The sequence below is a fragment of the Acanthisitta chloris genome, unplaced genomic scaffold, assembly GCF_000695815.1.
Source record: "Acanthisitta chloris isolate BGI_N310 unplaced genomic scaffold, ASM69581v1 scaffold9177, whole genome shotgun sequence".
Classification (NCBI taxonomy): domain Eukaryota; kingdom Metazoa; phylum Chordata; class Aves; order Passeriformes; family Acanthisittidae; genus Acanthisitta; species Acanthisitta chloris.
Window position 1 is genome coordinate 12,830 of NW_008683176.1, and position 20,249 is coordinate 33,078.

Consider the following 20,249-nt stretch of genomic DNA (forward strand, 5'->3'; position numbering starts at 1 on the left):
GCAGTAACTTTGGCTTTTGTAGATGCTGGATTTTCTGCAGCTGACAGAGAAGCAAGCTTGGAGTTAATAAAACTGGATATCTCCAGAACGTTTCCTAGTCTCTGTATATTCCAGCAAGTAAGCAATGTTAACTTGTCTTGACTTCTCGGGGAAATTAAGTTTACATAATCTTGCCTGTCCCTTGGTTGAAACAGCCCCTTGAGTCTGAAGGAGTGAGCATCTTGAGAGGATAAAGTTCCTAAAAAATTTTGGAAAGCTATAAATAATCTAGAAAGGAGTAACCTTGAGATACTGTGCTATGCATTTGGAAGATGCAAAAACCCAGTCTCGTGGGTAATGATGGTGATTCATCTGACGTAGTTCATGCTGGTTTCTGTCTGATGAAGGGATGCAGGTGAGTGTTCCCAAGTCAGTGAATCAACACTGCTGGGTTGCAGATACACACAGCTCAAGCAAACAAGATTTGTTGGCCTTTTTTTGGTTTGTTGCAAGACCAATTTAACTTGGTTTTGGTGTGCTTTAATGACTCATTGTAACCAGATTTTGTCCTTCTATGCACAAATTTCAGCAGCTCTGTAAAAGGCGTAAATTGTGACAAAGCAACGTTTCTGAGTGAAAAATTTTTCTCTTTGGAAATTCTGATTCAGTTATGGTGCTCAGTGCAAGATATGGCAGCAGTTAATAGTCAACAGCATGAAATTCTTTTCAGTTGTACACATCATTTTTGATATGCTCTCTGTGTGTTATGGCATATTGCTGTTTTGGCTGTTTTCTCCATGGCTGAATTCTGCCTCCAGTCTCAGAGACAATTTAGTGGTTTGCACTATTGTTCTGCTTTCTTGGCACTATTGTCAAAGTGCTGCTGAGCTATAAGGAGTCTTAGACTTGCATTCCTCTTGTACAAGTACTTAAAATGTATTGATGTATTGGATGAGCTGTGTGTATTTATCATACATGGGGTTTGGAGAGCTGTTTCATGCTTTTAAAGTCAAAATTATTTGGAGTACTTGGGGTGTTCAAAGCTGCATTGGGAAGGAATGTGTCCTTTGTCAGTAGTAATAGAGACCATCTGTAGCACTGAAGGGTTTTAAGGTGTTTGTTGTATAATCAGATGTATTGTCTTGTTTTTAATTGTAGGGTGGTCCTTACCATGACACGTTGCACAGTATTTTAGGAGCCTATACTTGTTACAGACCTGATGTAGGCTATGTAAGTGAAGAATTTTACTTCTTTTTTTTAAGGCTGGGGATGGAGAACTAGAGGGAGAGGGTTGTATAGACCACTGTGAAATGATTTTGTGGAGCATGTGGGGTCTGTGTGCGCTTTCTTCTATTCCATACATGCTTGAGAAGTGTGTAACAGTTTTGTTGCTAGATTGAAGCTTTTTAACCAGTTAAGTAATTGGAAAACTCAGAAGTACATATTTGTACTCAAAAGTACCTACTTTGAGAATTGGGATCAAAAGAGATGATGTAGTTAAATTGATCCTTTGAAATACATATTGTTGTCCATATCAGTCTTACGATACTCTTCCCTTGAGTAGTTTTACTCTTGTTATGGATTTCTGTGCCTGAGCACTGTGAGCTTCTGGACCAGTCTCTAAAGCAATGCCCATTGAGGCTGTGTGAGCTCCCTCAGAGTATGTGAAGTAGTGATTGAGAGAACTGAGTGGATTTCAGATACTACATTTAGTCTCTTTTTCCCAGAGCAGGGTTATATATAGAAGCTTATTCTTTATTTGGGGACAGTTGTTTTAGGCAAGGCAAATGCAGAAAGGGGATGTTCCTGTTCTGTAGGTAGCAGGTAATGCTTGGCAAGAGCAGCTGAACATGACTGCCAGGAAACTAGACAAAGGGCAGATCAGCTGTTGTGCTTCATTTGGCACAGCAACAGCCTGTTGTGTTAAGAAGGAGCTTGTTCCTCAGGTTTGCAGTGACCAAGGTGTCACACCTTGGTCCATGTGCCTTCTGCAGTGGCAGCACTGCACCCTCTGAGTGAGCTCTGCCTGGATTCCATAACAGGCTTGGTAGGAAAAGGGAACAATGCCATGAGTTTATGGTAAATGAAACAAGAGCTTAATCTTAAAATGGTGCTGCTTGTCAAATGAGTCACTGCAGTTGTCTGTAACTGCTGGTAATTGAAAAAGAAAAGGACAGGTTTTGTCTCTAGGGTCCAAGTCCAACTTCCTACATAAAAGGATACAGCTGACCCCTCTCTAGGAAAAGAGGGATTACTTAGAAACACCTTATTCTTCAAAAAACATCTTTATTCTATATATTTGGCAGTGCTGTCATCCCAGCCTGTCTTAGGAGTTTTACTTGGAGCCTTTGTAAGGAGGCACACAGAGATTGTTGGCTGCCATGCTCTGAACATGTAATACCAAGGGTCATGTGGGTTACAAAGTGCTGCTTTTGTCAATGTTTGTCCAAATTCAGCAGCTTGGTGAGTGCCTTAAACACTAGTGATTACAAGGACAAAATGAGACAGTGTTTTTGGAAGAATAGGTACTGCTGAATGGTAACACTTCTCCTTTCTTCAGGTACAGGGCATGTCATTCATAGCAGCAGTGCTGATCTTGAACTTGGATACTGCAGATGCCTTCATTGCTTTTTCTAACCTTTTAAACAAACCCTGTCAGATGGCGTTTTTCCGCGTGGACCATGGCCTTGTGAGTATGCAGGAAAACTGGAATTGACATGTTGTGGATAGAAAGTTTAAACAAAAGGAAAATTGATGAGCTCAGTAGCTTGGAAAATAAAACTATTTTAAAGCAGCAGCAGCAGCCTCCATAAACGAAACAAACCCCAACACACTCATGTAGGGTCCCTCAAAACAGTCCAGCCAAGCCAAAGATCATCGCATTAACCTTTCTGAACAGGCAGGTGAACAAAATTGTTGAGCAGCTATTTTATGATGCTCAGAGAATAGTTATGAGAACACTACTGTAGGTGGTTTTCAAATTGAGCCCTGTAGTTGAAAGCTGAAAACATTTCAATATTAGAAGTGTCTTGAAGATGCTTTTTATTGTAGGCTAATAGGTTGCTAAAAACAGACTGTTGCAGGGAGAACCAATTTCCCATTCCTTACTGTAGCAGTAGCTGTGTTTGAGTCCCCCAGGCTCCTTTTCAGAGGGACAGACCCCTCCAGTTTTCAGTGGGAGATGATTGCCTGATTCTCTCCAGAGTCTCTAAAATTCCATGTTAGCATGGAATTTTAACATGTTAACCCTGGGCTACTGGTGTCCTATAGCTAAATAAGACACCACATCTGAAATGTTGTTTTTTAAATTTACTTTAAAGGTATTTTTGGTGTAAAATATATGACATTGTTTATTTCTTTCTCACCTTTTAACACTATGAAAATAGGATTTGCTTCTCAAGAGTTCAAATGAGAGAAGTAGAGCAAGGGAATGGATGATATCAACAACAGTCAGTTTGGTTACTTTAACAGTAGGACACCAGAGATCCCATCACTATTTCCTGCTGGAAAAGCAGTGTGTAATTCCCTCTTGCAGCCCCTGAATCTCATCAGTTGTAAATGCTCTTTGATTTTTTTCAGGAGTGGAGGGGGAGAACTAGAGGGAAGAGGGCCGTGTTAATCAGTGCTTTGTGTAGACCACTATGAACTCATCTCATGGGGAGATGTAGCACAGCACAGAGAGCATTGCTAGTAGCAGTATCAGCCATCTCCATGACAGTACTTGGGAAAAGAGGACATGCTTATGCATTCACTGTGTAAATATGGTTCTTGTGAAGATGGTTTGGGAATTCAATTGGCTAGAATAAGATGCATATTTTTTTAGCTGAGACAGGTGGGTTTGGTATCCTCTTGGATAGTGCTGCTTAGTTCCATTCTTCTGGCTAGACAGAGGCTCCATGATAAATGTGTGCTGACAGAAGGGCAGAGATGGTGATACATGAAATAATATTAACACACCATGAAATTACAAAGCCACGATTTAACATTGAAGGAAAATGCTGTACCTAATATTTCAGAGTAGTGACAGTTTTGTCTTCCTGTGGTTAATACACTGATCTGCTGTGTAAGTTTTACAGTTTATGCAAATGCTGATTTGTTGTATAATTAATTAAAAAAATACAACTAGCATAAGGTAATTGTGTCAATAATAGTAATTTATAAAGATTTATCTTGACTTCTGTTGGCTCATTTTATTGAACTGTATTATATTTTTAATTGCCACTAAGTAAATGTCTTGTTGAGTGTTAATTTGATGAAGATAAATGCCTGTACTGCTGCCTGCACTGCTGTCAGTAGATGTGATTGGAGCAGTTGTGTGTAGGATCCTGTCACTGAAGTCCTTGTGGCACACTGCAGTGGTGTCAGTGTGTTAGCAGATCATGTGAGGGTAGAACTCCTGGTGTGTTACCTGCTTCCCTCTTTATACTCACAGATCTCAAGGGTGCTTGGATTCCATGCTTTTAAAACTCCACGCTGGGAAGGTGTCTCAGCTGTACAGTTCTCTGAACGGATTCCTGGTGTCATGATTGACATGAAGCTGTTTCTCAGTAACTGATGGTTCAGAGATTTTACGTAACTCTGGTTATTTCTGTAGCACACACCCATCTCTGATTGACTTAAAGCCTTATACTCACACTGACTAGCAGGCTCAGTTTTCTGTTTGCCATTGCTAATGAAGGTAGCCCACCATCTGTCAGTTCAATCAGGGGAAGAATTTCTGTAAGGACATAAACCCTGGGAAACAAACCTGTCATTCTTTAGAAGAATTTCAGACAAAAGTCTCCAAAAGGATCCTCTTTTCTCTTTACTCTCATGGTGTTTTGTGGAGAAGGATGCTGTTACAACTCAGTGCTTTGAAGAAATCACAGCCTTTCTTTATTGCTTTTATTGGCATATTGTAATTAAAATTACGGAATCATTCAAGGGCTTTGCTTAACTTTTCTCCCTATAGTTTTAAGGATGACTCCTATATAATCTTTTGGTTTTAACTCTTAGTTGAATTGGGAGATTTGGTTTTTTCTATGCCCTTTATTATTGAATTTGACTAAATAGTTGAATTTTAAACTAGCATAAAAATCTGTGTGCTACAAGCAGTGCAGTTTGGGGGTTAAGATGTCAGACAGAGATTAAGCAATTTTGTCGCAGTATTTGGCTCTTCTGTGTGAACTTCATCTCATTCTCTTTGCCATAGAAATGCCTGTTTAATTTTAAAATGTATGATATAAGAGAAACTCTGGTATTAGATTATGACTTGTGACTGGAGTCTACTGGACTCTTCACTGTCGCTGTGGAGTATTAACATTATTTTAGCTTCATATTTCAGTGTGTTCCATTGGGTCTTGGATTGTGTTCAGTGTAATATTAAATTACTGCCACAAGCATAAAACACCATTCTGTTATAATTATTTTGAAAAATTGGCAAATAACTTCTCTCCTGCTGGTATTTTTCTTTCCAAGGGAAGCTGGCCAAGACCCAAACCAATTGTTATACTGTTTAGTATGAGAACAGTATAGAGAGTGGATCTTAAACTCTTAGTGCTTGCAGATGCTGCTCTTTATGTAAATGTTTAGCTCTTTATAGTATCATGTAATTCATCTGATCCTATTTTTGAAGAGCATTAATCCAACAACAGAGAATACATTTAAGCCTATTAATAACACAGCTAACTCCCTTTTTTTTCCCTGTTGTATTTTCCCAGATGTTGACTTACTTTGCTGCGTTTGAGGTATTCTTTGAAGAAAATCTGCCAAAGTTATTTGCTCACTTCAAAAAAAATAACTTAACTCCAGACATCTATCTAATTGATTGGTAAGACTTTGAAAGTATAATTTCTAATGTGCATACTGATAGCTCCATGCCAGTATGCCTGGCAGAAACTGGAGTGCTCCTACCTGGTTTAATGTTCTGTTAAGATAAAGGCTTTATTTTTCGTTCAGTACTTGAGTTGTCAGTCCAAATCATTCCCACATGCTTCTGTGAGGTTTAACATTTGCCTAACCTTTAATATTGTACTTGTGTCAAGTTGGAAGCTGTTTGGAAATGCAACTGTATAGCAGTGTTTATCCATATTTAGTCCATATTAGATTGATCTTCTGAGATCAGCTGTACTTCATGCCACTAATGACAACCTTCTGAGCTTGGCACCTTCAGTCAGTTTTCAGTCCATTCACTTTCCATTTACCTAGTCCATACTTCATTAGTTCATCAAAAAGGATTTTATGGGATACAGTGTTAAAAAGCTTGCTAACACTGAGGTATGCAACCTCCATTGCCCTTCTCTCGTCCACCAAGCCAGTCATCTCATTGGAGAAGGCTATCAGGTTTGGTCAGGCATTATTTTGCTTTCATAAATCCATACTGACTTCTCTCAATCACCTTTTTGCCCATCATATGTTTTGAAATTATCTTTTTTTCCTCTCTTCCATTACTTCCCTGAGGATGAAGGTGAAGCTTATAATTCCCTGAATTGAAGATAGGAGTGGCATTTGTTTTCTTCAAGTCCTCAGGAACCTCCCCTGATCACTGGGATCTTTCAAAGAGAATTGAGAGTGGCCTTACAATGGCAGCAGACAGTTTCCCCACATACTTGTATATGCTCAGTTTGTTTAAGTATTCCCTAGCATGATCCTCATGGGATACTCAGCAGGGGTAGGGTTTCCTTGCACTGGGCTTTTCCACTGGTTTGGAGGACCTGGGATTCCTGAAGGCAAGTCTGAGTAAAGACTGAGATGAAGGCAGTGAGTACCACAACCTTCTGCATAGGCTTTGTCACCAGGATCCTTGCCCTGTTCAGCAGTGGGCTTGTGCTTTCCTGAGTCTTTCTTCTTGCTCCTGCAGGGAAAGCCCTTCTTGTCCTTAACATCCATTTCCAGATTCAGCTTCAGGTGGACTTGGGATTTCCTAGCCCTCTCTCTGCATACTCAAACAATGTCTCTGCATTTCTCCAGGGTTGTCTGCTCCTCCTTCAGCCTCTTTCACACTTCCTTTTTATATTTGAGTCTTGTCAGGAGGTCCTTGTTCATCCATTACAGGCCTCTTGCTGCCTTTGCTTGACTATATGCCTCTTGCACAGAGGGGAGTGTAACATGGGCTTTGTGTGACTTGGCTTTTACACTGGGATTAAATTTCAATGCACCATGAGTAGCAGAATGAGGGGGTGTGTAATGAATAGGCTCAGCCCATCTGAAGGGTTTTGTGACTGAAGGCTGAGAATATTAATCTGAACCAGATCTATGCACAGAGCATGGCAAAAACACTAGGATAGGATGGAAGGAAAGGAAGAGAGCAGAGTCTGGTATGTTCAGCGATAAGAGGAAAGATGTTGAAATTGTATTGCCTCAGACGATGTTGTGAAAAGCTTGTGTGTGGAGGAAGGAACTGAATCAAAGAGATACCATAATAAGATGACTGTAAACATGTGGGATAATAACTGGACTCAAATCACCAGGTTATCCTATTTTAATGGATTATAATGTCAATAGCAAAAGGCAGTGCAGAAATAACATTGGCCTGTTATTTGGTGGGGATGGTCACCTCACACACAGGGGCATTGAGAGAGCAGAGATGTTTAATGCTTTCTTTGCTTTGGTCTTCAACAGTGTTGATGGGGTTTGTGAGTCCCAGAGCCCTGAGCTGGAGGACCATGGCTGTGAGAATGATAAATTCCCTACCCTGAACTTGTGTGGGATTTGCTATTCCAGCCAGATGGTCTGTGGGGCTTGATGGGATTCATCCAAGAATACTCAAAGAGCTGGCTGATGTCATTGTGAGGCTTCTGGAGAGGTCCCAGTTCACTGGAAGCTGGCTAATGCTGTCCCAGTTTTCAGCAAAGGCAAAGAGCAAAACTACAGGTCTGTCAGTCTCACTACAGTGACTGGTAAAATTATGGAGATTATTCTGGGAGGTATTGAAAAACACCTGAAGGAAGCTGGCTGATTGTGAGGCTTCTGGAGAGGTCCCAGTTCACTGGAAGCTGGCTAATGCTGTCCCAGTTTTCAGCAAAGGCAAAGAGCAAAACTACAGGTCTGTCAGTCTCACTACAGTGACTGGTAAAATTATGGAGATTATTCTGGATGCTGTCCCAGTTTTCAGCAAAGGCAAAGAGCAAAACTACAGGTCTGTCAGTCTCACTACAGTGACTGGTAAAATTATGGAGATTATTCTGGGTTCTGGAGAGGTCCCAGTTCACTGGAAGCTGGCTAATGCTGTCCCAGTTTTCAGCAAAGGCAAAGAGCAAAACTACAGGTCTGTCAGTCTCACTACAGTGACTGGTAAAATTATGGAGATTATTCTGGGAGGTATTGAAAAACACCTGAAGGACAGTGCAGTCATTGGTCACAGCCAGCACAGGCTGCTTCACAAAATTTCCTTTTATGACAAGATTGCATACGTAGTAGATGTAATATTTTTAGACATTAGTAAAGCTTTTGATTCTGTGTCTGAGAATCTCACAAAATGTCCAGCCCACAGCTTGATAAACACATCATGTGGTGAGTGAGCAAGTGGCTCATGGGTCTAGGCAAAGGGTTTTGGTGAATGGGATTAGGTCAGGCTGGCACCAGTCACTGGTGGGTTCTGCAGGGCTCTGTTCTAGGCCCAGTGCTCTTCAACATCTTCATAAATGACTTGGATGCAGGACTCAGAGGGATACTAAGTTTGCTGATGACACTAAATTGGGAAGAGGTCAAAGACAGAGAGATGCTGCGGAGACACCTGGACACATTAGACAGCTGGGCAATCACCAGCTGTGTGAAGTTTAACAAGGGGAAGTGCCAGTGTCCCTGCTGCTGGGACAGGGTGACCCTGGATGTACCTACAGACTGGGGAAAGAGATGCTGGAGAGCAGGGCTGTGGGAAGTAGAATACGAGTCAGCAGTGTGCCCTGACAGCCAGGAGAGACCCAACTGTGTCCTGGGGGGCATTAGGCACTGCCAGTTGGTTGAAGGAGGTGATTGTCCTGCTCTACTCTGCACTGGTGCAGCCTTACCTTGAATATTGTGTGCAGTTTTGGCCACCACAATATAGGAAGGATATAATGCTTATTAGAGAGTGTCCAAAGGATGGCAGCAAAGGTGGTGAAGGGAAGGATATAACGCTTATTAGAGAGTGTCCAAAGGATGGCAGCAAAGATGGTGAAGGGTCTAGAGGGGAAGCCATATGAGGAGTGGCTGAGGTCATTTGGCTTGTTCAGCCCAGAGAAGAGGCTGAGGGGAGACCTTATAGCTTTCTATAGCTTCCTAACAAGGGGAAGTAGAAGGGCAGGGCACAGATCTCTTCTCTTTGGGAACCAGTGACAGGACCCAAGGGAATGGCATGAAGCTGTGTCATGGGAGGTTTAGGTTGTGTATTAGGAAAAGGTTCTTCACTCAGAGAGTGGCTGGACACTGGAACAGCTCCCCAGGGCAGTGGCCATAGCCCCCAGCATGGCAGTTCCAGAAGCATTTGGCCAATGCTCTCAGGCACAGGGTGTGATTCTCAGGGATGTCCTGTGCAGGGCCAAGAGTTGGACTTGACGATCCCTGTGGGTCCCTGCCAACTCAGGGTATTCTGTGATTCTATGGATTGCAAGTTTGATATGCTGCTGTCATAAATAAAGGAGGTTTTTTATGTAGGAGAGACTAAAATCAAGCATCTTCATGGTGCAGGCATGTCAATATCATCCTGTTGTCTAACTTTGAGCTTAATGTTGTAAAGAAGAAACCCTGAGGAACAGCACCAGACCTTAGAGATTTAGGGAAAAAAGGTGTTCTGACAAAAGGTTGAAGGTTTACATTACCCCCAACAATTTTGCTTTGACAGACTCCTCTTTATTGTATTTTCTCGAGTAAATATTTATGTGATCAGTTGTTCTCCCAGCACATATATAGAGTAAAAAAAAAAAGAAAAAATTACTGGCTTTGTGAGCAAAGAACTGAAGTGTTGAAGTGTGAGTGTGTGGGGCACATCAGGTCTCCCTTTTGTCCCTTCTGTGGGAGGTGTTAAGAGGACTTAAGAAACTTCAGCCAGGAGTGACCATGGATGGCACTTCTCGATGTCTTTGTATTGGTGGTCTGACAACCCTTAGTATTTCTTGCTGACCGTATCCATATTCAAGCTGTTTATTTTCATTCCAAGGAAAATTTGCTGTGTTCCTGCCCATCCCTAGAGTGTCACGAAACTGTGACCTTGCAGAGGAATGTAGGCTAGTCAAGGTAGACCTGCCCAATCCTTTCACACACTTGTCTTGAGCTAGACAGTTTGTCACTCTGTCCTTAATTTTGTTACTGCAGGTTGTATTTATGTAAAACTTAGGCATCTGATTTCAATGTGTCTGTGTGTAAGTATACGAATATGTGTATATGCATACATAGACATACTTTCTGCTTCAAAATAATTTGATCCTGGAGGAAGCAGATTTAGATTTTCTAAATCACCACTGGAAAGTAAGAGTGGGGCTGCAGTGTGTTTAAAGTGAGGGGAGGACGTGGTACAGTCTCTGTAGGTAAAAATCTCCACAAAACAGCCTTGCTCCAACAATGTTAATTTATTTAAATGAACATTTGTTCTGAGCTCCAGCGGGACACCTGCTGCTGTTCTGGTGTGGTTACTGTGCAGGCATGTGTGCAGTAAATCTCAGCTGGTGCCAGCTCTGGGAGGGCTCCAGTAACCAGTACTGCACAGACCAATTGCTGGGAAACTCTCCTGCTCCTGCTGCAATTACAGTGGAATCAACTAGTCTCCTTTGTGCTTCTTCCTGTAACCAGTGCTGCAGGGAATGGCAGTATGATTGGTACACTTAAGTCATTTTTGAAGGGATGTATTCTGAGAAGAGATGCTGTGTGTAGATGGGCCCAGCTGGGCAGGTGATGCACTGCTGCACTGGGTTTTCTTGGGGCTGGTAGAGGATTCAGAGCCTCCTTGCCAGTTTAGTTCTGCCACTGCCTTCCATGATGGGAAAACTCCAAGGACTGAATAATTTAATTAAAAGGCACAGTTTGCATGATTAGCAGCAGATACCTGCCACAAATAAGGCATCTCTTTTAAAAAGGACCCATGTGCTTTAAGCCCACACTCCAACTGATAAAACTCACAGAATTCAAAAACTCTACAGGTTTTGACATTTTTTTGAAGAAGATGAAGGGGATCAAGTGCGAAAGGGTTGTAAAGAGCAATGTGCAGTCAGGTTCACAAACAACAGAGGGGAAGTAGAGTGTCTGAATAGCCCAGTTCTGGCCTCTCGCTCTGTCAGCTGATGTTCCACAGGCTCTTGTGAGCAGAGCAGAGTGTAGATTTGCCAAGGACACATGCTGTCTATTTATGGCCTGCTGCTGCTGTACAAACACCTCTTTATCCCTACTCAGGAAAATGGTTTTGGCAATAATTATAGCCAAGGGCTGTGTTTGTGCTGATGGATTGATCAGTGGTTCTTTAGTGTTACATGGACTGTGATTGTGCTCCGTGAACATGAACTTTCTATCGACACCATTTGCTTGTTTTGATAAAGGCCCAGGACACTTTGTCTGGCCATTTTTAGTGGGCACTTCAGTGAAGTATTTATCAGTTTGCTCTCTTGTCACATTAAGAAAAGCATAGTCCATGTCATGCCAGGAACTCTCTACTCCCCCAAAAAAGTGGCACTCGAGATGATGTTCTAAATACAGGCCTCCTTGTGAAGAAAAAATGGGCTGTAACTCTGAAGGTTTCTGGGAACATCCTGATTTTTTGAATTGGAGTTACCAGACTCCAAAAGATCCCAGTCTTCAGCCCAGTTTACTTACCCCTATGTTACTGCAGGTTGGGGTGGAATCAAGTCAAATACTGCACTGCTGTGTAGTACTTGCAGGTGAGCAAGGAGAGCTTTTAGGGAGCTCTGCTGGTTGGAAATTGCTTTGAAACGCAGAGTATTTGTTTCAGACTGATGCATTTTACAATGCAGTGGGGTGTGCTGAGTGCTGAGAAGTTGCTCTGTTTCCCTCCTAATAAGGAACAAAGTAAATACTTTGTAGTTTTAGACAGCAGTGATTTCAAAATTTCTATTAAAATGTGGGAAAAGAATGTGTAGTGGTACAATACCTAAGATCTGATTTGCATCAGTAGTGCTGTGCATGAGTTGTCAATCCAAAATCTGGCATAGCTAACAGTATCTTATGAAGACTTTTCAATTAAAAACAAAAAAGAAAAGAGGAAAGGGAGAGAGGAAGAAGGAACAAAGGAAGGAAAGCACAGAGCCTGTGATTATCATGGTAGCAGTGCTTTGCTTTCTTGCTAACATTATGGTCGTACTCTTCCCCTGTGAGCAGCAAACCAGTCAGGGCTTTGTGCATCTACCTCAAAGTACACTGTCATCATAAGCAGGGCTGGGGAGGAGCAGGAGCATCTGCTGCTTCTTTTTATCTCTCTTCCAAACAGAGAGGCAGTAGTAGCCTGCACCTGTGTTCCCCTGACCCTGGACATCTCTCTGTGAGTTAGCTGGGCTCTGCACCACAGACTGAGAGTCAGGAGAGACCTGCAGAGAGAAAAACCATCCTGCAGTGCAGTGAGAGCAGGTCATGTGCCAGGAGTGTGCCAGTGCTGCTGAGAGCTGCTGCTCTAACTGGTTTCGTCTAGCAGCTGCTTTATTACTGCAATAAATTTCAGCTGGGTTTCAGACCAGTAGCTCAGATGTCTAATAAAAAATGTCTGTCAGTGGGAAATGTTTGAAGGGAGCAAATGGCTGTATCCATTCTTAGCAGTGATTCCTACTATGTTTCATTGTGTATTCTAGGGAGACCAGTCTGGTTTTAGGGCTCAATGCATTAATTCCATGCAAGTATTAAAGAAAGCTAATTGCCTTGTGGAGTTCCTTCCAAATTATGAAGAGCTCAATGGAAAATCCCTTACTTGATGCGACAGCTTTTTTGATGCAAGTAAATCTTTTCATCCCAAAGAAGTGTTCTAATAAATAGTTCTGACTTTCTTCTGACAGTTAATTTTCTGCATAGTTGCAGATTTAATACACATGGGCTCTTCAGGTTAGGTCTGAATCATGACAATAATGGCTTTGGTGAATAAAAACAGGTCAAAAAGATAGGCATTGTTACTTATCTTTAATCAGGGCTCATTTCTGGCTGGGTGTTTGTCTGCTGCTTGGTGACCAGGAAGGGACCCAGTTGAATTGCTTCCTATTGCACTGGTTCTCTTAAATTGAAAAGCTGTTGCTGTTTCCTGTGCGTGTGTGTGTAGACAAAAGTCTGAATTCTGTAGGTGTTCTGTAGCAAGACATTTTTGTGTGGTGTGAGACTGTACTAAAAGGTTGAAAGGGTACACAGAGTCTGCAGTGCAGAGTCAGTAACCCAGAGGAGGAGCTTGTGCTGTGCTGTTCATACACACTTGTGTGTGTCTGTAACACACAAGCATGAACAACAGTGGTATTTTCATCCCAGACTTACACCTCCTGTTTGTTTTTATAATTTGAATTTAGCTTTTTGGAGAACAGAATTGAAATTATTATCACTTGTTTTAAAACCATTGCAAAGAGATGTAAAAATAGGGAAAAGTAAAATCCTGAGGATCACAAATCTGCAGTTTACTTGGCACCTGAATTGGTGTAAATGTTCTTTTTGGCTTAATGCTTCTAAAATGAATATATTTTCCCTTTTTTCTGTAGTGTGTTCAAGCTAGATGCTTGATGACACCTCATTCCTATAACCTTGTGTAGTAAAAAGCAGATACTGAAGAAAAACTTTGGTTATTAGAATTTGCTGTAAACATACATTAATTCATACTCTATACATTTATATATATGTGTGTGTACCTGTTCCATTTTATTCTTTTAAGGTAAATCCGACTTTCCTAAACAAAAATGGGAGGAGAGGGAGCACAGTTTTAAGCACAGGAGAACTCCCGTTCGATTCAGCACAGGCTTGGTGTAAATCTGAGCCTGTGCTGTCCTCTGCCGGGGAGAGAGTTCTCTGCAGGCTCGCAGAGATGGTTGTGCAGAGGTCAGCAAAGGCAACTTGTGTTGCCAGAGCAGGAGTGGTTCCCGCACCCCTCAGATGTATTTAATAACTTTAATAACTGTGTTTAACCGTGAACTTACTGAGCTGAATGGAATGGAATTAGCTTAGTGTAAATCTGAGCCTGTGCTGTCCTCTGCCGGGGAGAGAGTTCTCTGCAGGCTCGCAGAGATGGTTGTGCAGAGGTCAGCAAAGGCAACTTGTGTTGCCAGAGCAGGAGTGGTTCCCGCACCCCTCAGATGTATTTAATAACTTTAATAACTGTGTTTAACCGTGAACTTACTGAGCTGAATGGAATGGAATTAGCTTAACACAACACAAAGGTAGGACAAGAGGGCATAGACTCAAGCTCTGCCAGGGGAGGTTTAGGTTGGATATTAGGAAGAGATTTTTTTACAGAGAGAGTGCTCAGGCATTGGAATGTGCTGCCCAGGGAGGTGGTGGATTCACCATCCCTGGAGGTTTTCAGGATGAGACTGGATGTGGCACTTAGTGCCATGGTCTAGTAACGATGGTAGGGTTGGACTCTATGATCTTGGAAGTCTTTTCCAACCTGGTTGATTCTATGATTCTGTGATTCTTGAAGAACTCATTCTGTTAGTTCTTTGCTAATCAATCAAGACTGGAACACAAGAGTTAATTTTACACATCCACAAAATTCCCTTTGCAGTTTGTCTTAAGGTTTTTTTGTGGTTTTTGCAGCTAAAACTGAATCAATCCTCAACTCTGAACTGATGGTTAAATAGGCCTTTGATACACCTGTGACCAGTGCCAGTCCATTGTAAAACCATGTGTATCGTTTGTTCTGGTGTGATCCAAGAAGCTTGAACTGGGAGCCCCAGGCTGTTAGCAGGATGTCCTAATGGTTGTACAAATTGATGCTGTTTGTGGATTGCTGTGCTGCAGCTCACAGAAGTACTTTTGAAAGAGAAATAGGAATATTCATAAGTATTTGAGAAGCCTCAAACATAGTGCTGATCAGTCTCTGCACTTCTGTGAGTGTCCAAGGCATTTTCCTTGTCCACTGACTCTGAAAGTGTTGTTCTGTTTCCCAGGATATTCACATTGTACAGTAAATCTTTGCCACTGGACTTGGCCTGTCGTGTCTGGGACGTGTTCTGCCGCGATGGAGAAGAGTTTTTATTCCGTACAGCGCTGGGAATATTAAAACTTTTTGAAGATATTTTGACCAAAATGGACTTCATTCATATAGCCCAGTTCTTAACAAAGCTACCAGAGGACTTGCCTTCGGAAGAATTCTTCACATCTATTGCTGCCATTCAGATGCAAAGTAGAAACAAAAAGTGGGCTCAGGTAAAGAGGGTGTTAATTGAGAAGTGATGGTTGTACCATACTCTTGAAAATGGTGTTTGGTAACATCTGGGAGAATCTTTTAGCAAAGCTCGTGTTTGATTTTACAGGTAGGTAGGACTGTGTAGCTCACTCCATGCTTTTAGCATAGGTTGAGGTGAGTGGATTCCCTGAGTTTACACTCCTCTGGAAAGGGAGAGCTCAGTCAGCATTCAGAATTGAAACGTTGAGTGAAATTGATGAAGTAGAGTGTCACACAGCATCTGAAATTTATCAATTACAAAGGCTGCTGGCAACATTAGAACTCCATGTTTAGAAACAGACATTCACTCTTTGAGAGAAGACAACAATTTGTCAGGACACATTATCATACAGTCCTCATCTTAATCTTCTTGGGGATCTCTATTTTGCCTAATTTGAGGTTCTACAGAAGTGATTGCATCTCTGACTTTTTCATAGGAATTTAGTGCATGATTTCAGAAATTGTCTCTTCACTGTAATTTCAACTAAATTCCAGTTTAAAGAAAAAAAGATGTAAGTTTGTCATCTGAATGTGGAAACCTCCTTTTTCTGTTTCCTTCTTTGTTCAGAGCAGTATCACAGCCTGCTTTGAGAGCTGTGCTGTGATGCAGTTCTGTCTATTAGCCTATTCTTTTTTTTGCAGTGAAACTGGAAGGTGATGTTATACTGAAAGGTGTAGTTGGGTCAATTCAGCTGCAAATGGGGGGTGATGGTTCTTTCCTGGGGCAGTAGTCTGCCTGTAGATGCTGGGGATTGCCAGCTTGCTGTTTGAGGTGAGAACTTCTTCTTAGCAGGAGCAGCTTGTAGCCTTCTGAGCCTCATCTGCTGTGTGAGAGGGAACACGACCTGCAGTGCCACCTAAGAGCAGCACAGTGGACCCTGACACAGCTCTCCTCCCAGACTAGTTTGCATTTGACTTCTGGCCTCGGTCATGAGTACAGATCCAGCTTTGGGAGGTCACTTGTAGAGACTGACTGAAAAATGTTCTTGAGGAAAGAAACAGTCTTGTTCCTCACTCAGTTGTCTCACCTTCCTTAAACATGTCATGTGTGTGTGCGGGTCACATACCAAACAGATTCTCAGCCTGCAGGGAAGGAGAGAGAGAGGTTCTGTTCTGCCCAGTACCCCAAATAACAGGCTTCAAAAGTGTGTGTCAGGGGTGAGATTGAGTTACAACCTTTGTTAAATCCATTTCTGTCCATGTCACAAGGATTGACAGGAGAGGTCTCTGTCAGGAGAGAGGTTCTCTACATTTGATTACATGTAACAGGTACAATAGTATTGCTCAGACATAACTAAATTGGCAATTCTTCAGACACTGAGTTATTGAGGAATTTTTAGAATCTAATACTTTTCTTCTCTCTCATTCCTTGGTATATCTAGATCCTGGTGGCTCTGCAGAAGGATAACCGGGAGATGGAAAAAGGAAGTCCTTCACTCAAACGTTAACATCGAGTTTGCCTCCTGTGACTCAGGAAAAGAGCCAAAGTGGCAGAAGTATTGAGTACTGTTTGACATGTATGAGCCTGCAAATCAAAGTGTTATTTCAGAGTCTTGTTTAGTAGTAGGATAGCCTTAAAGGGAGAGAAGAAAAAAAGAGAAGGAGGAGGGAAAAAAAAGAAAGAAGGAAGGAAATCAGGGGATAAACTCCTTATAAATTAAACCTAGGCTTAGCCTTAAACTTTCAGTGGTATGAGCATATGCTGTGGAGAGCGTAACACATTCTGTACGTCTGAGGGCAGTGAATATCAAGGGGGTTTTAAAATATTTGTTTCCTTTGGTGTTTTAAAAGGCTTGGACATTCAGCAGTGCTGGTTGCTTTGAAAGCTATTCCCCTGTTCTGTTCTGAGGCAGGACTTATCTGTAATGGTAGCTGGATCTGAATTTTAAATCAGTGGTGCTGGAATTTATAGCTAAGTGATGTAAGGACCATTTCTTTAGAAATGCTTCTTGTTTTATAGTCTGTGGGTCCCATTTACCAAAGAAATCATGTAGGCATAGAACTACATTCCTTTCTTTAATGAGAAAAAGCTAAGTAGAAAGTAAGCGTGGAAGAGAAGTCACACTAGGAGTGCAAAACCAATTATTCTTCAAGATGCCTTGGAAATTTATGTTTCCAATCTGGATGTGTATGGAGGAAGTTCCATTAATCAGACTAGATTCCAAGCTCACCGGAGGGGTTTCTGGTATTGAGCTGACACCATTCCCCAGTGGCACTCCCTTTCCTCTGGGTAAAGCCAGGGGCACATACTGCTAAACACGTTTCCACATCTCCCTTTCCCAGGGCAGTGCTGTTTTGGGGTGTTCTTGCCTATCAGCTACTTACTCCTGTGCCATCTCTCCAGCCATGCTGATGAAGGTGTGGGCTGAGCAGATCAACTGAGAAATGGTTAAAAGTGATTTTGTTGGTTCCTTTAAGCTCAGCTTTGCTCACTGGCAGAACTGAGGAGGGTATAGGGGAGCAGTTATGTTCAGCAGCTTTGCTGCTGGAAAGTAAAGGTTCTGTGGGCTCTCCTGAAGCTGCTGCTGCTGCACTGGTGGGAAAGCATTATGTGGAGCTGATCCTATAGTGACAAGTGAAAGAAGTTTCTTGGGGGAATGTGCCAGACAAGCACCTTCAGTATGAGTACAAGCTGTCATTGCCGAGTGTTTTATCCAGCCTCTGATACAGGGGAGCAAGTTACAGAGGCAGCAAACTGCAGCTACATAGATCCCTTACACACCTTAGATCCCTCTGCATTCAGATGAATGCTGCAGGGTAAATCATGAGTGCCTCTGACTTACAGGAATGTTTATTGCATAGTGTATAGTGTAAAATCTATTTTATAATAACGATGACCATTGAAAAGGGAAATGTAGCTGAAGCAATATTTGTGTGAACTGTAACAGGTGTTACTCAACCCTCCAGCCCTGTGGTCAGCAGTTTCCCTGTGCTCCCCAGTCTGGTTTATGCTGATTCTTTTGGCATTGTCTGAGTAAAACCATGAGAAGAATAGTTACACACTGCTCAACTCAACATATAATATAAAGGACTGTGGGACATAATCAAAATGCTGTCCTGTAGTACAGACATAGTTTCTGTGAAGGATAGTTTGACTGTAACATTAAGAAGATGAGAACAAGGTTTCCTGGGTAAGTGAGGACTCATAATCACTTCAGAAGGTGTGTAATGCAAATGCAGCCTGTAAGTCTGATACCTCATTGACCTCTTTTCCTGTCCACTTTGTGTACCTGCTGTAATGGATGTGGTTTGTTGTCAGTCATCTTAATTCCTCCACAAGACTTGTTCTAGGCCATCACTTACTGAAAATAGATGTTAAGGTGTTGATAGGAAACTTGTTAGTTCTCCCCAAATTTGTACAGCTTTGGTCCTTCAGTGACTGGTACGTGTATGCTACATTGCTTTGAAGTGCAATAGGAAGCAGGAAGGTCAGTAAGTGTTTTTAAATATTACTTTTTCTATTACTACAACAAATATGCCTTTCCATGAAGGAGACGAGAGGCCTAACATCCGACACACTTGCACTATACTTTTAAACCATTTATTCAACACAGAGAGAACCTCTTCCTCGTTTTTAGGTGGTACTGTAACTGGCTTTGTGATTTAAGTCTTCATTGCAGCTACATTTGTATTTCCTTTGAAATCAAGTTACAAGTGTGGCTCGTTCGTCTGGTTAAAATGCGTTTTTTAGCTACTTGGTATCTCAGCAGCCATGAGCAGCCTGTTCTCTTTCTCTCCTCAACAAGATGTTGAATGTAAAGTGGAAGTGGGCACAGTTGTGGGGACAAGGCCTGCTGCAACACTTGTGCACTGTTTGTTACTTGCAGATGTAATTATTTTTGTTTTGTGATTTGATCTTTCTGTTCTTAGAAGTTGTATATATTTTCTAAATGATTTCTCTGTGTATATAAGGTATGTTCTTTAATGAAGAAACAGCAATGCAATAAGGAGCTTTGCACAGTTTGTTTTCAAACAAAATACATGTGAAAAAAAAATCACCTGCCTAAAAGTGGACTTGTTTCAACTTTTCAGTCACTTGATTTGAAGGTAACGCTTGAATTTTGATAAAAAACAGAGATGAGCAGTAAGGACGTAGAATTAATTACTTGCCACTGGGCTTTTGAAGTTTCTTGCAGCATACCAAATCTCTTAATCAGCTACTGCAGAAATCTTCCTTAAGAAATTCAGGGAATTACGTTAAAAAAAAACAAATTGACAATTTCGTTGTTCAGGTGCTTGAGAGTATCCGGAACAAGATGCATGAGATTTTCTTTCATTGAGCAAATATCCCCATCAGACAAACTTTATTTTCTTCATGGGTTTAAGGACAAATGCAACTGCTGCAGTACATTGTATGTGCAGCAAGTTAGAGAAACCAGAAAACTTCAGCCAGCTTTGGGATTCTGTACAACCTGCACTTTATAATAAAGCAGTTTTGCAACTTCAATCCGCAGTCAATCATTAATGTTATTTCATTTAGTAAACTATTTCATTTAGGGAGGAAAAAAGGCACCTTGTAACAGCTTATTTTTGAATGTTTTAAAAACCAGAATGACATACAGAGACCTGTTGATACATCCCGTGTGTCACGTTTAAATTGGGTTCATGTAGTTACCACGTTTGTTTTGTTTAGATATGTGTATCAAACTGGAACTTTTTTCAACTGTAAATATATGGTTTTGTTAAATAAAGTCCTGTAAAGTTACCTTGATCACCTGTTGCCAGTGTAATTCAGAGATCAGAAGTTCAAGTGCTTGTCTGTTTCCTCACAGGCTTCTTTAGCAGCTTTTGTCTGTCCCAAAGGAGGACTTTGGGCTGTTTATATGTTGCAGGTAGAGGACTTTGCTGATGCTTTCCAAGTTTTCATGTTAAAATACCCGTTAAATTACATGAGACATTTAGGGGATTTGATAGTAATGGTTCAGTCCAATTTTCTATTCATTTCTCTGGACTAGGTCTGAGA

General features: G+C 41.5%; 1 protein-coding gene across 1 annotated transcript in view; it reads left to right on the plus strand.

Annotated features, from left to right (window-relative positions):
* TBC1D14 (TBC1 domain family, member 14) overlaps positions 1–16,873 on the plus strand; it is a 25,934-nt gene extending 9,061 nt beyond the window's left edge. Inside the window, exons 6-11 of the mRNA XM_009078819.1 lie at positions 23–117; positions 1,138–1,209; positions 2,540–2,668; positions 5,679–5,788; positions 15,009–15,267; positions 16,669–16,873. Of these exons, the coding sequence (XP_009077067.1) occupies positions 23–117; positions 1,138–1,209; positions 2,540–2,668; positions 5,679–5,788; positions 15,009–15,267; positions 16,669–16,734 (731 nt within the window). The 3' untranslated portion in view covers positions 16,735–16,873. The remainder of the gene's footprint in view (positions 1–22; positions 118–1,137; positions 1,210–2,539; positions 2,669–5,678; positions 5,789–15,008; positions 15,268–16,668) is intronic.
* The last annotated feature ends 3,376 nt before the right edge of the window (positions 16,874–20,249 follow it).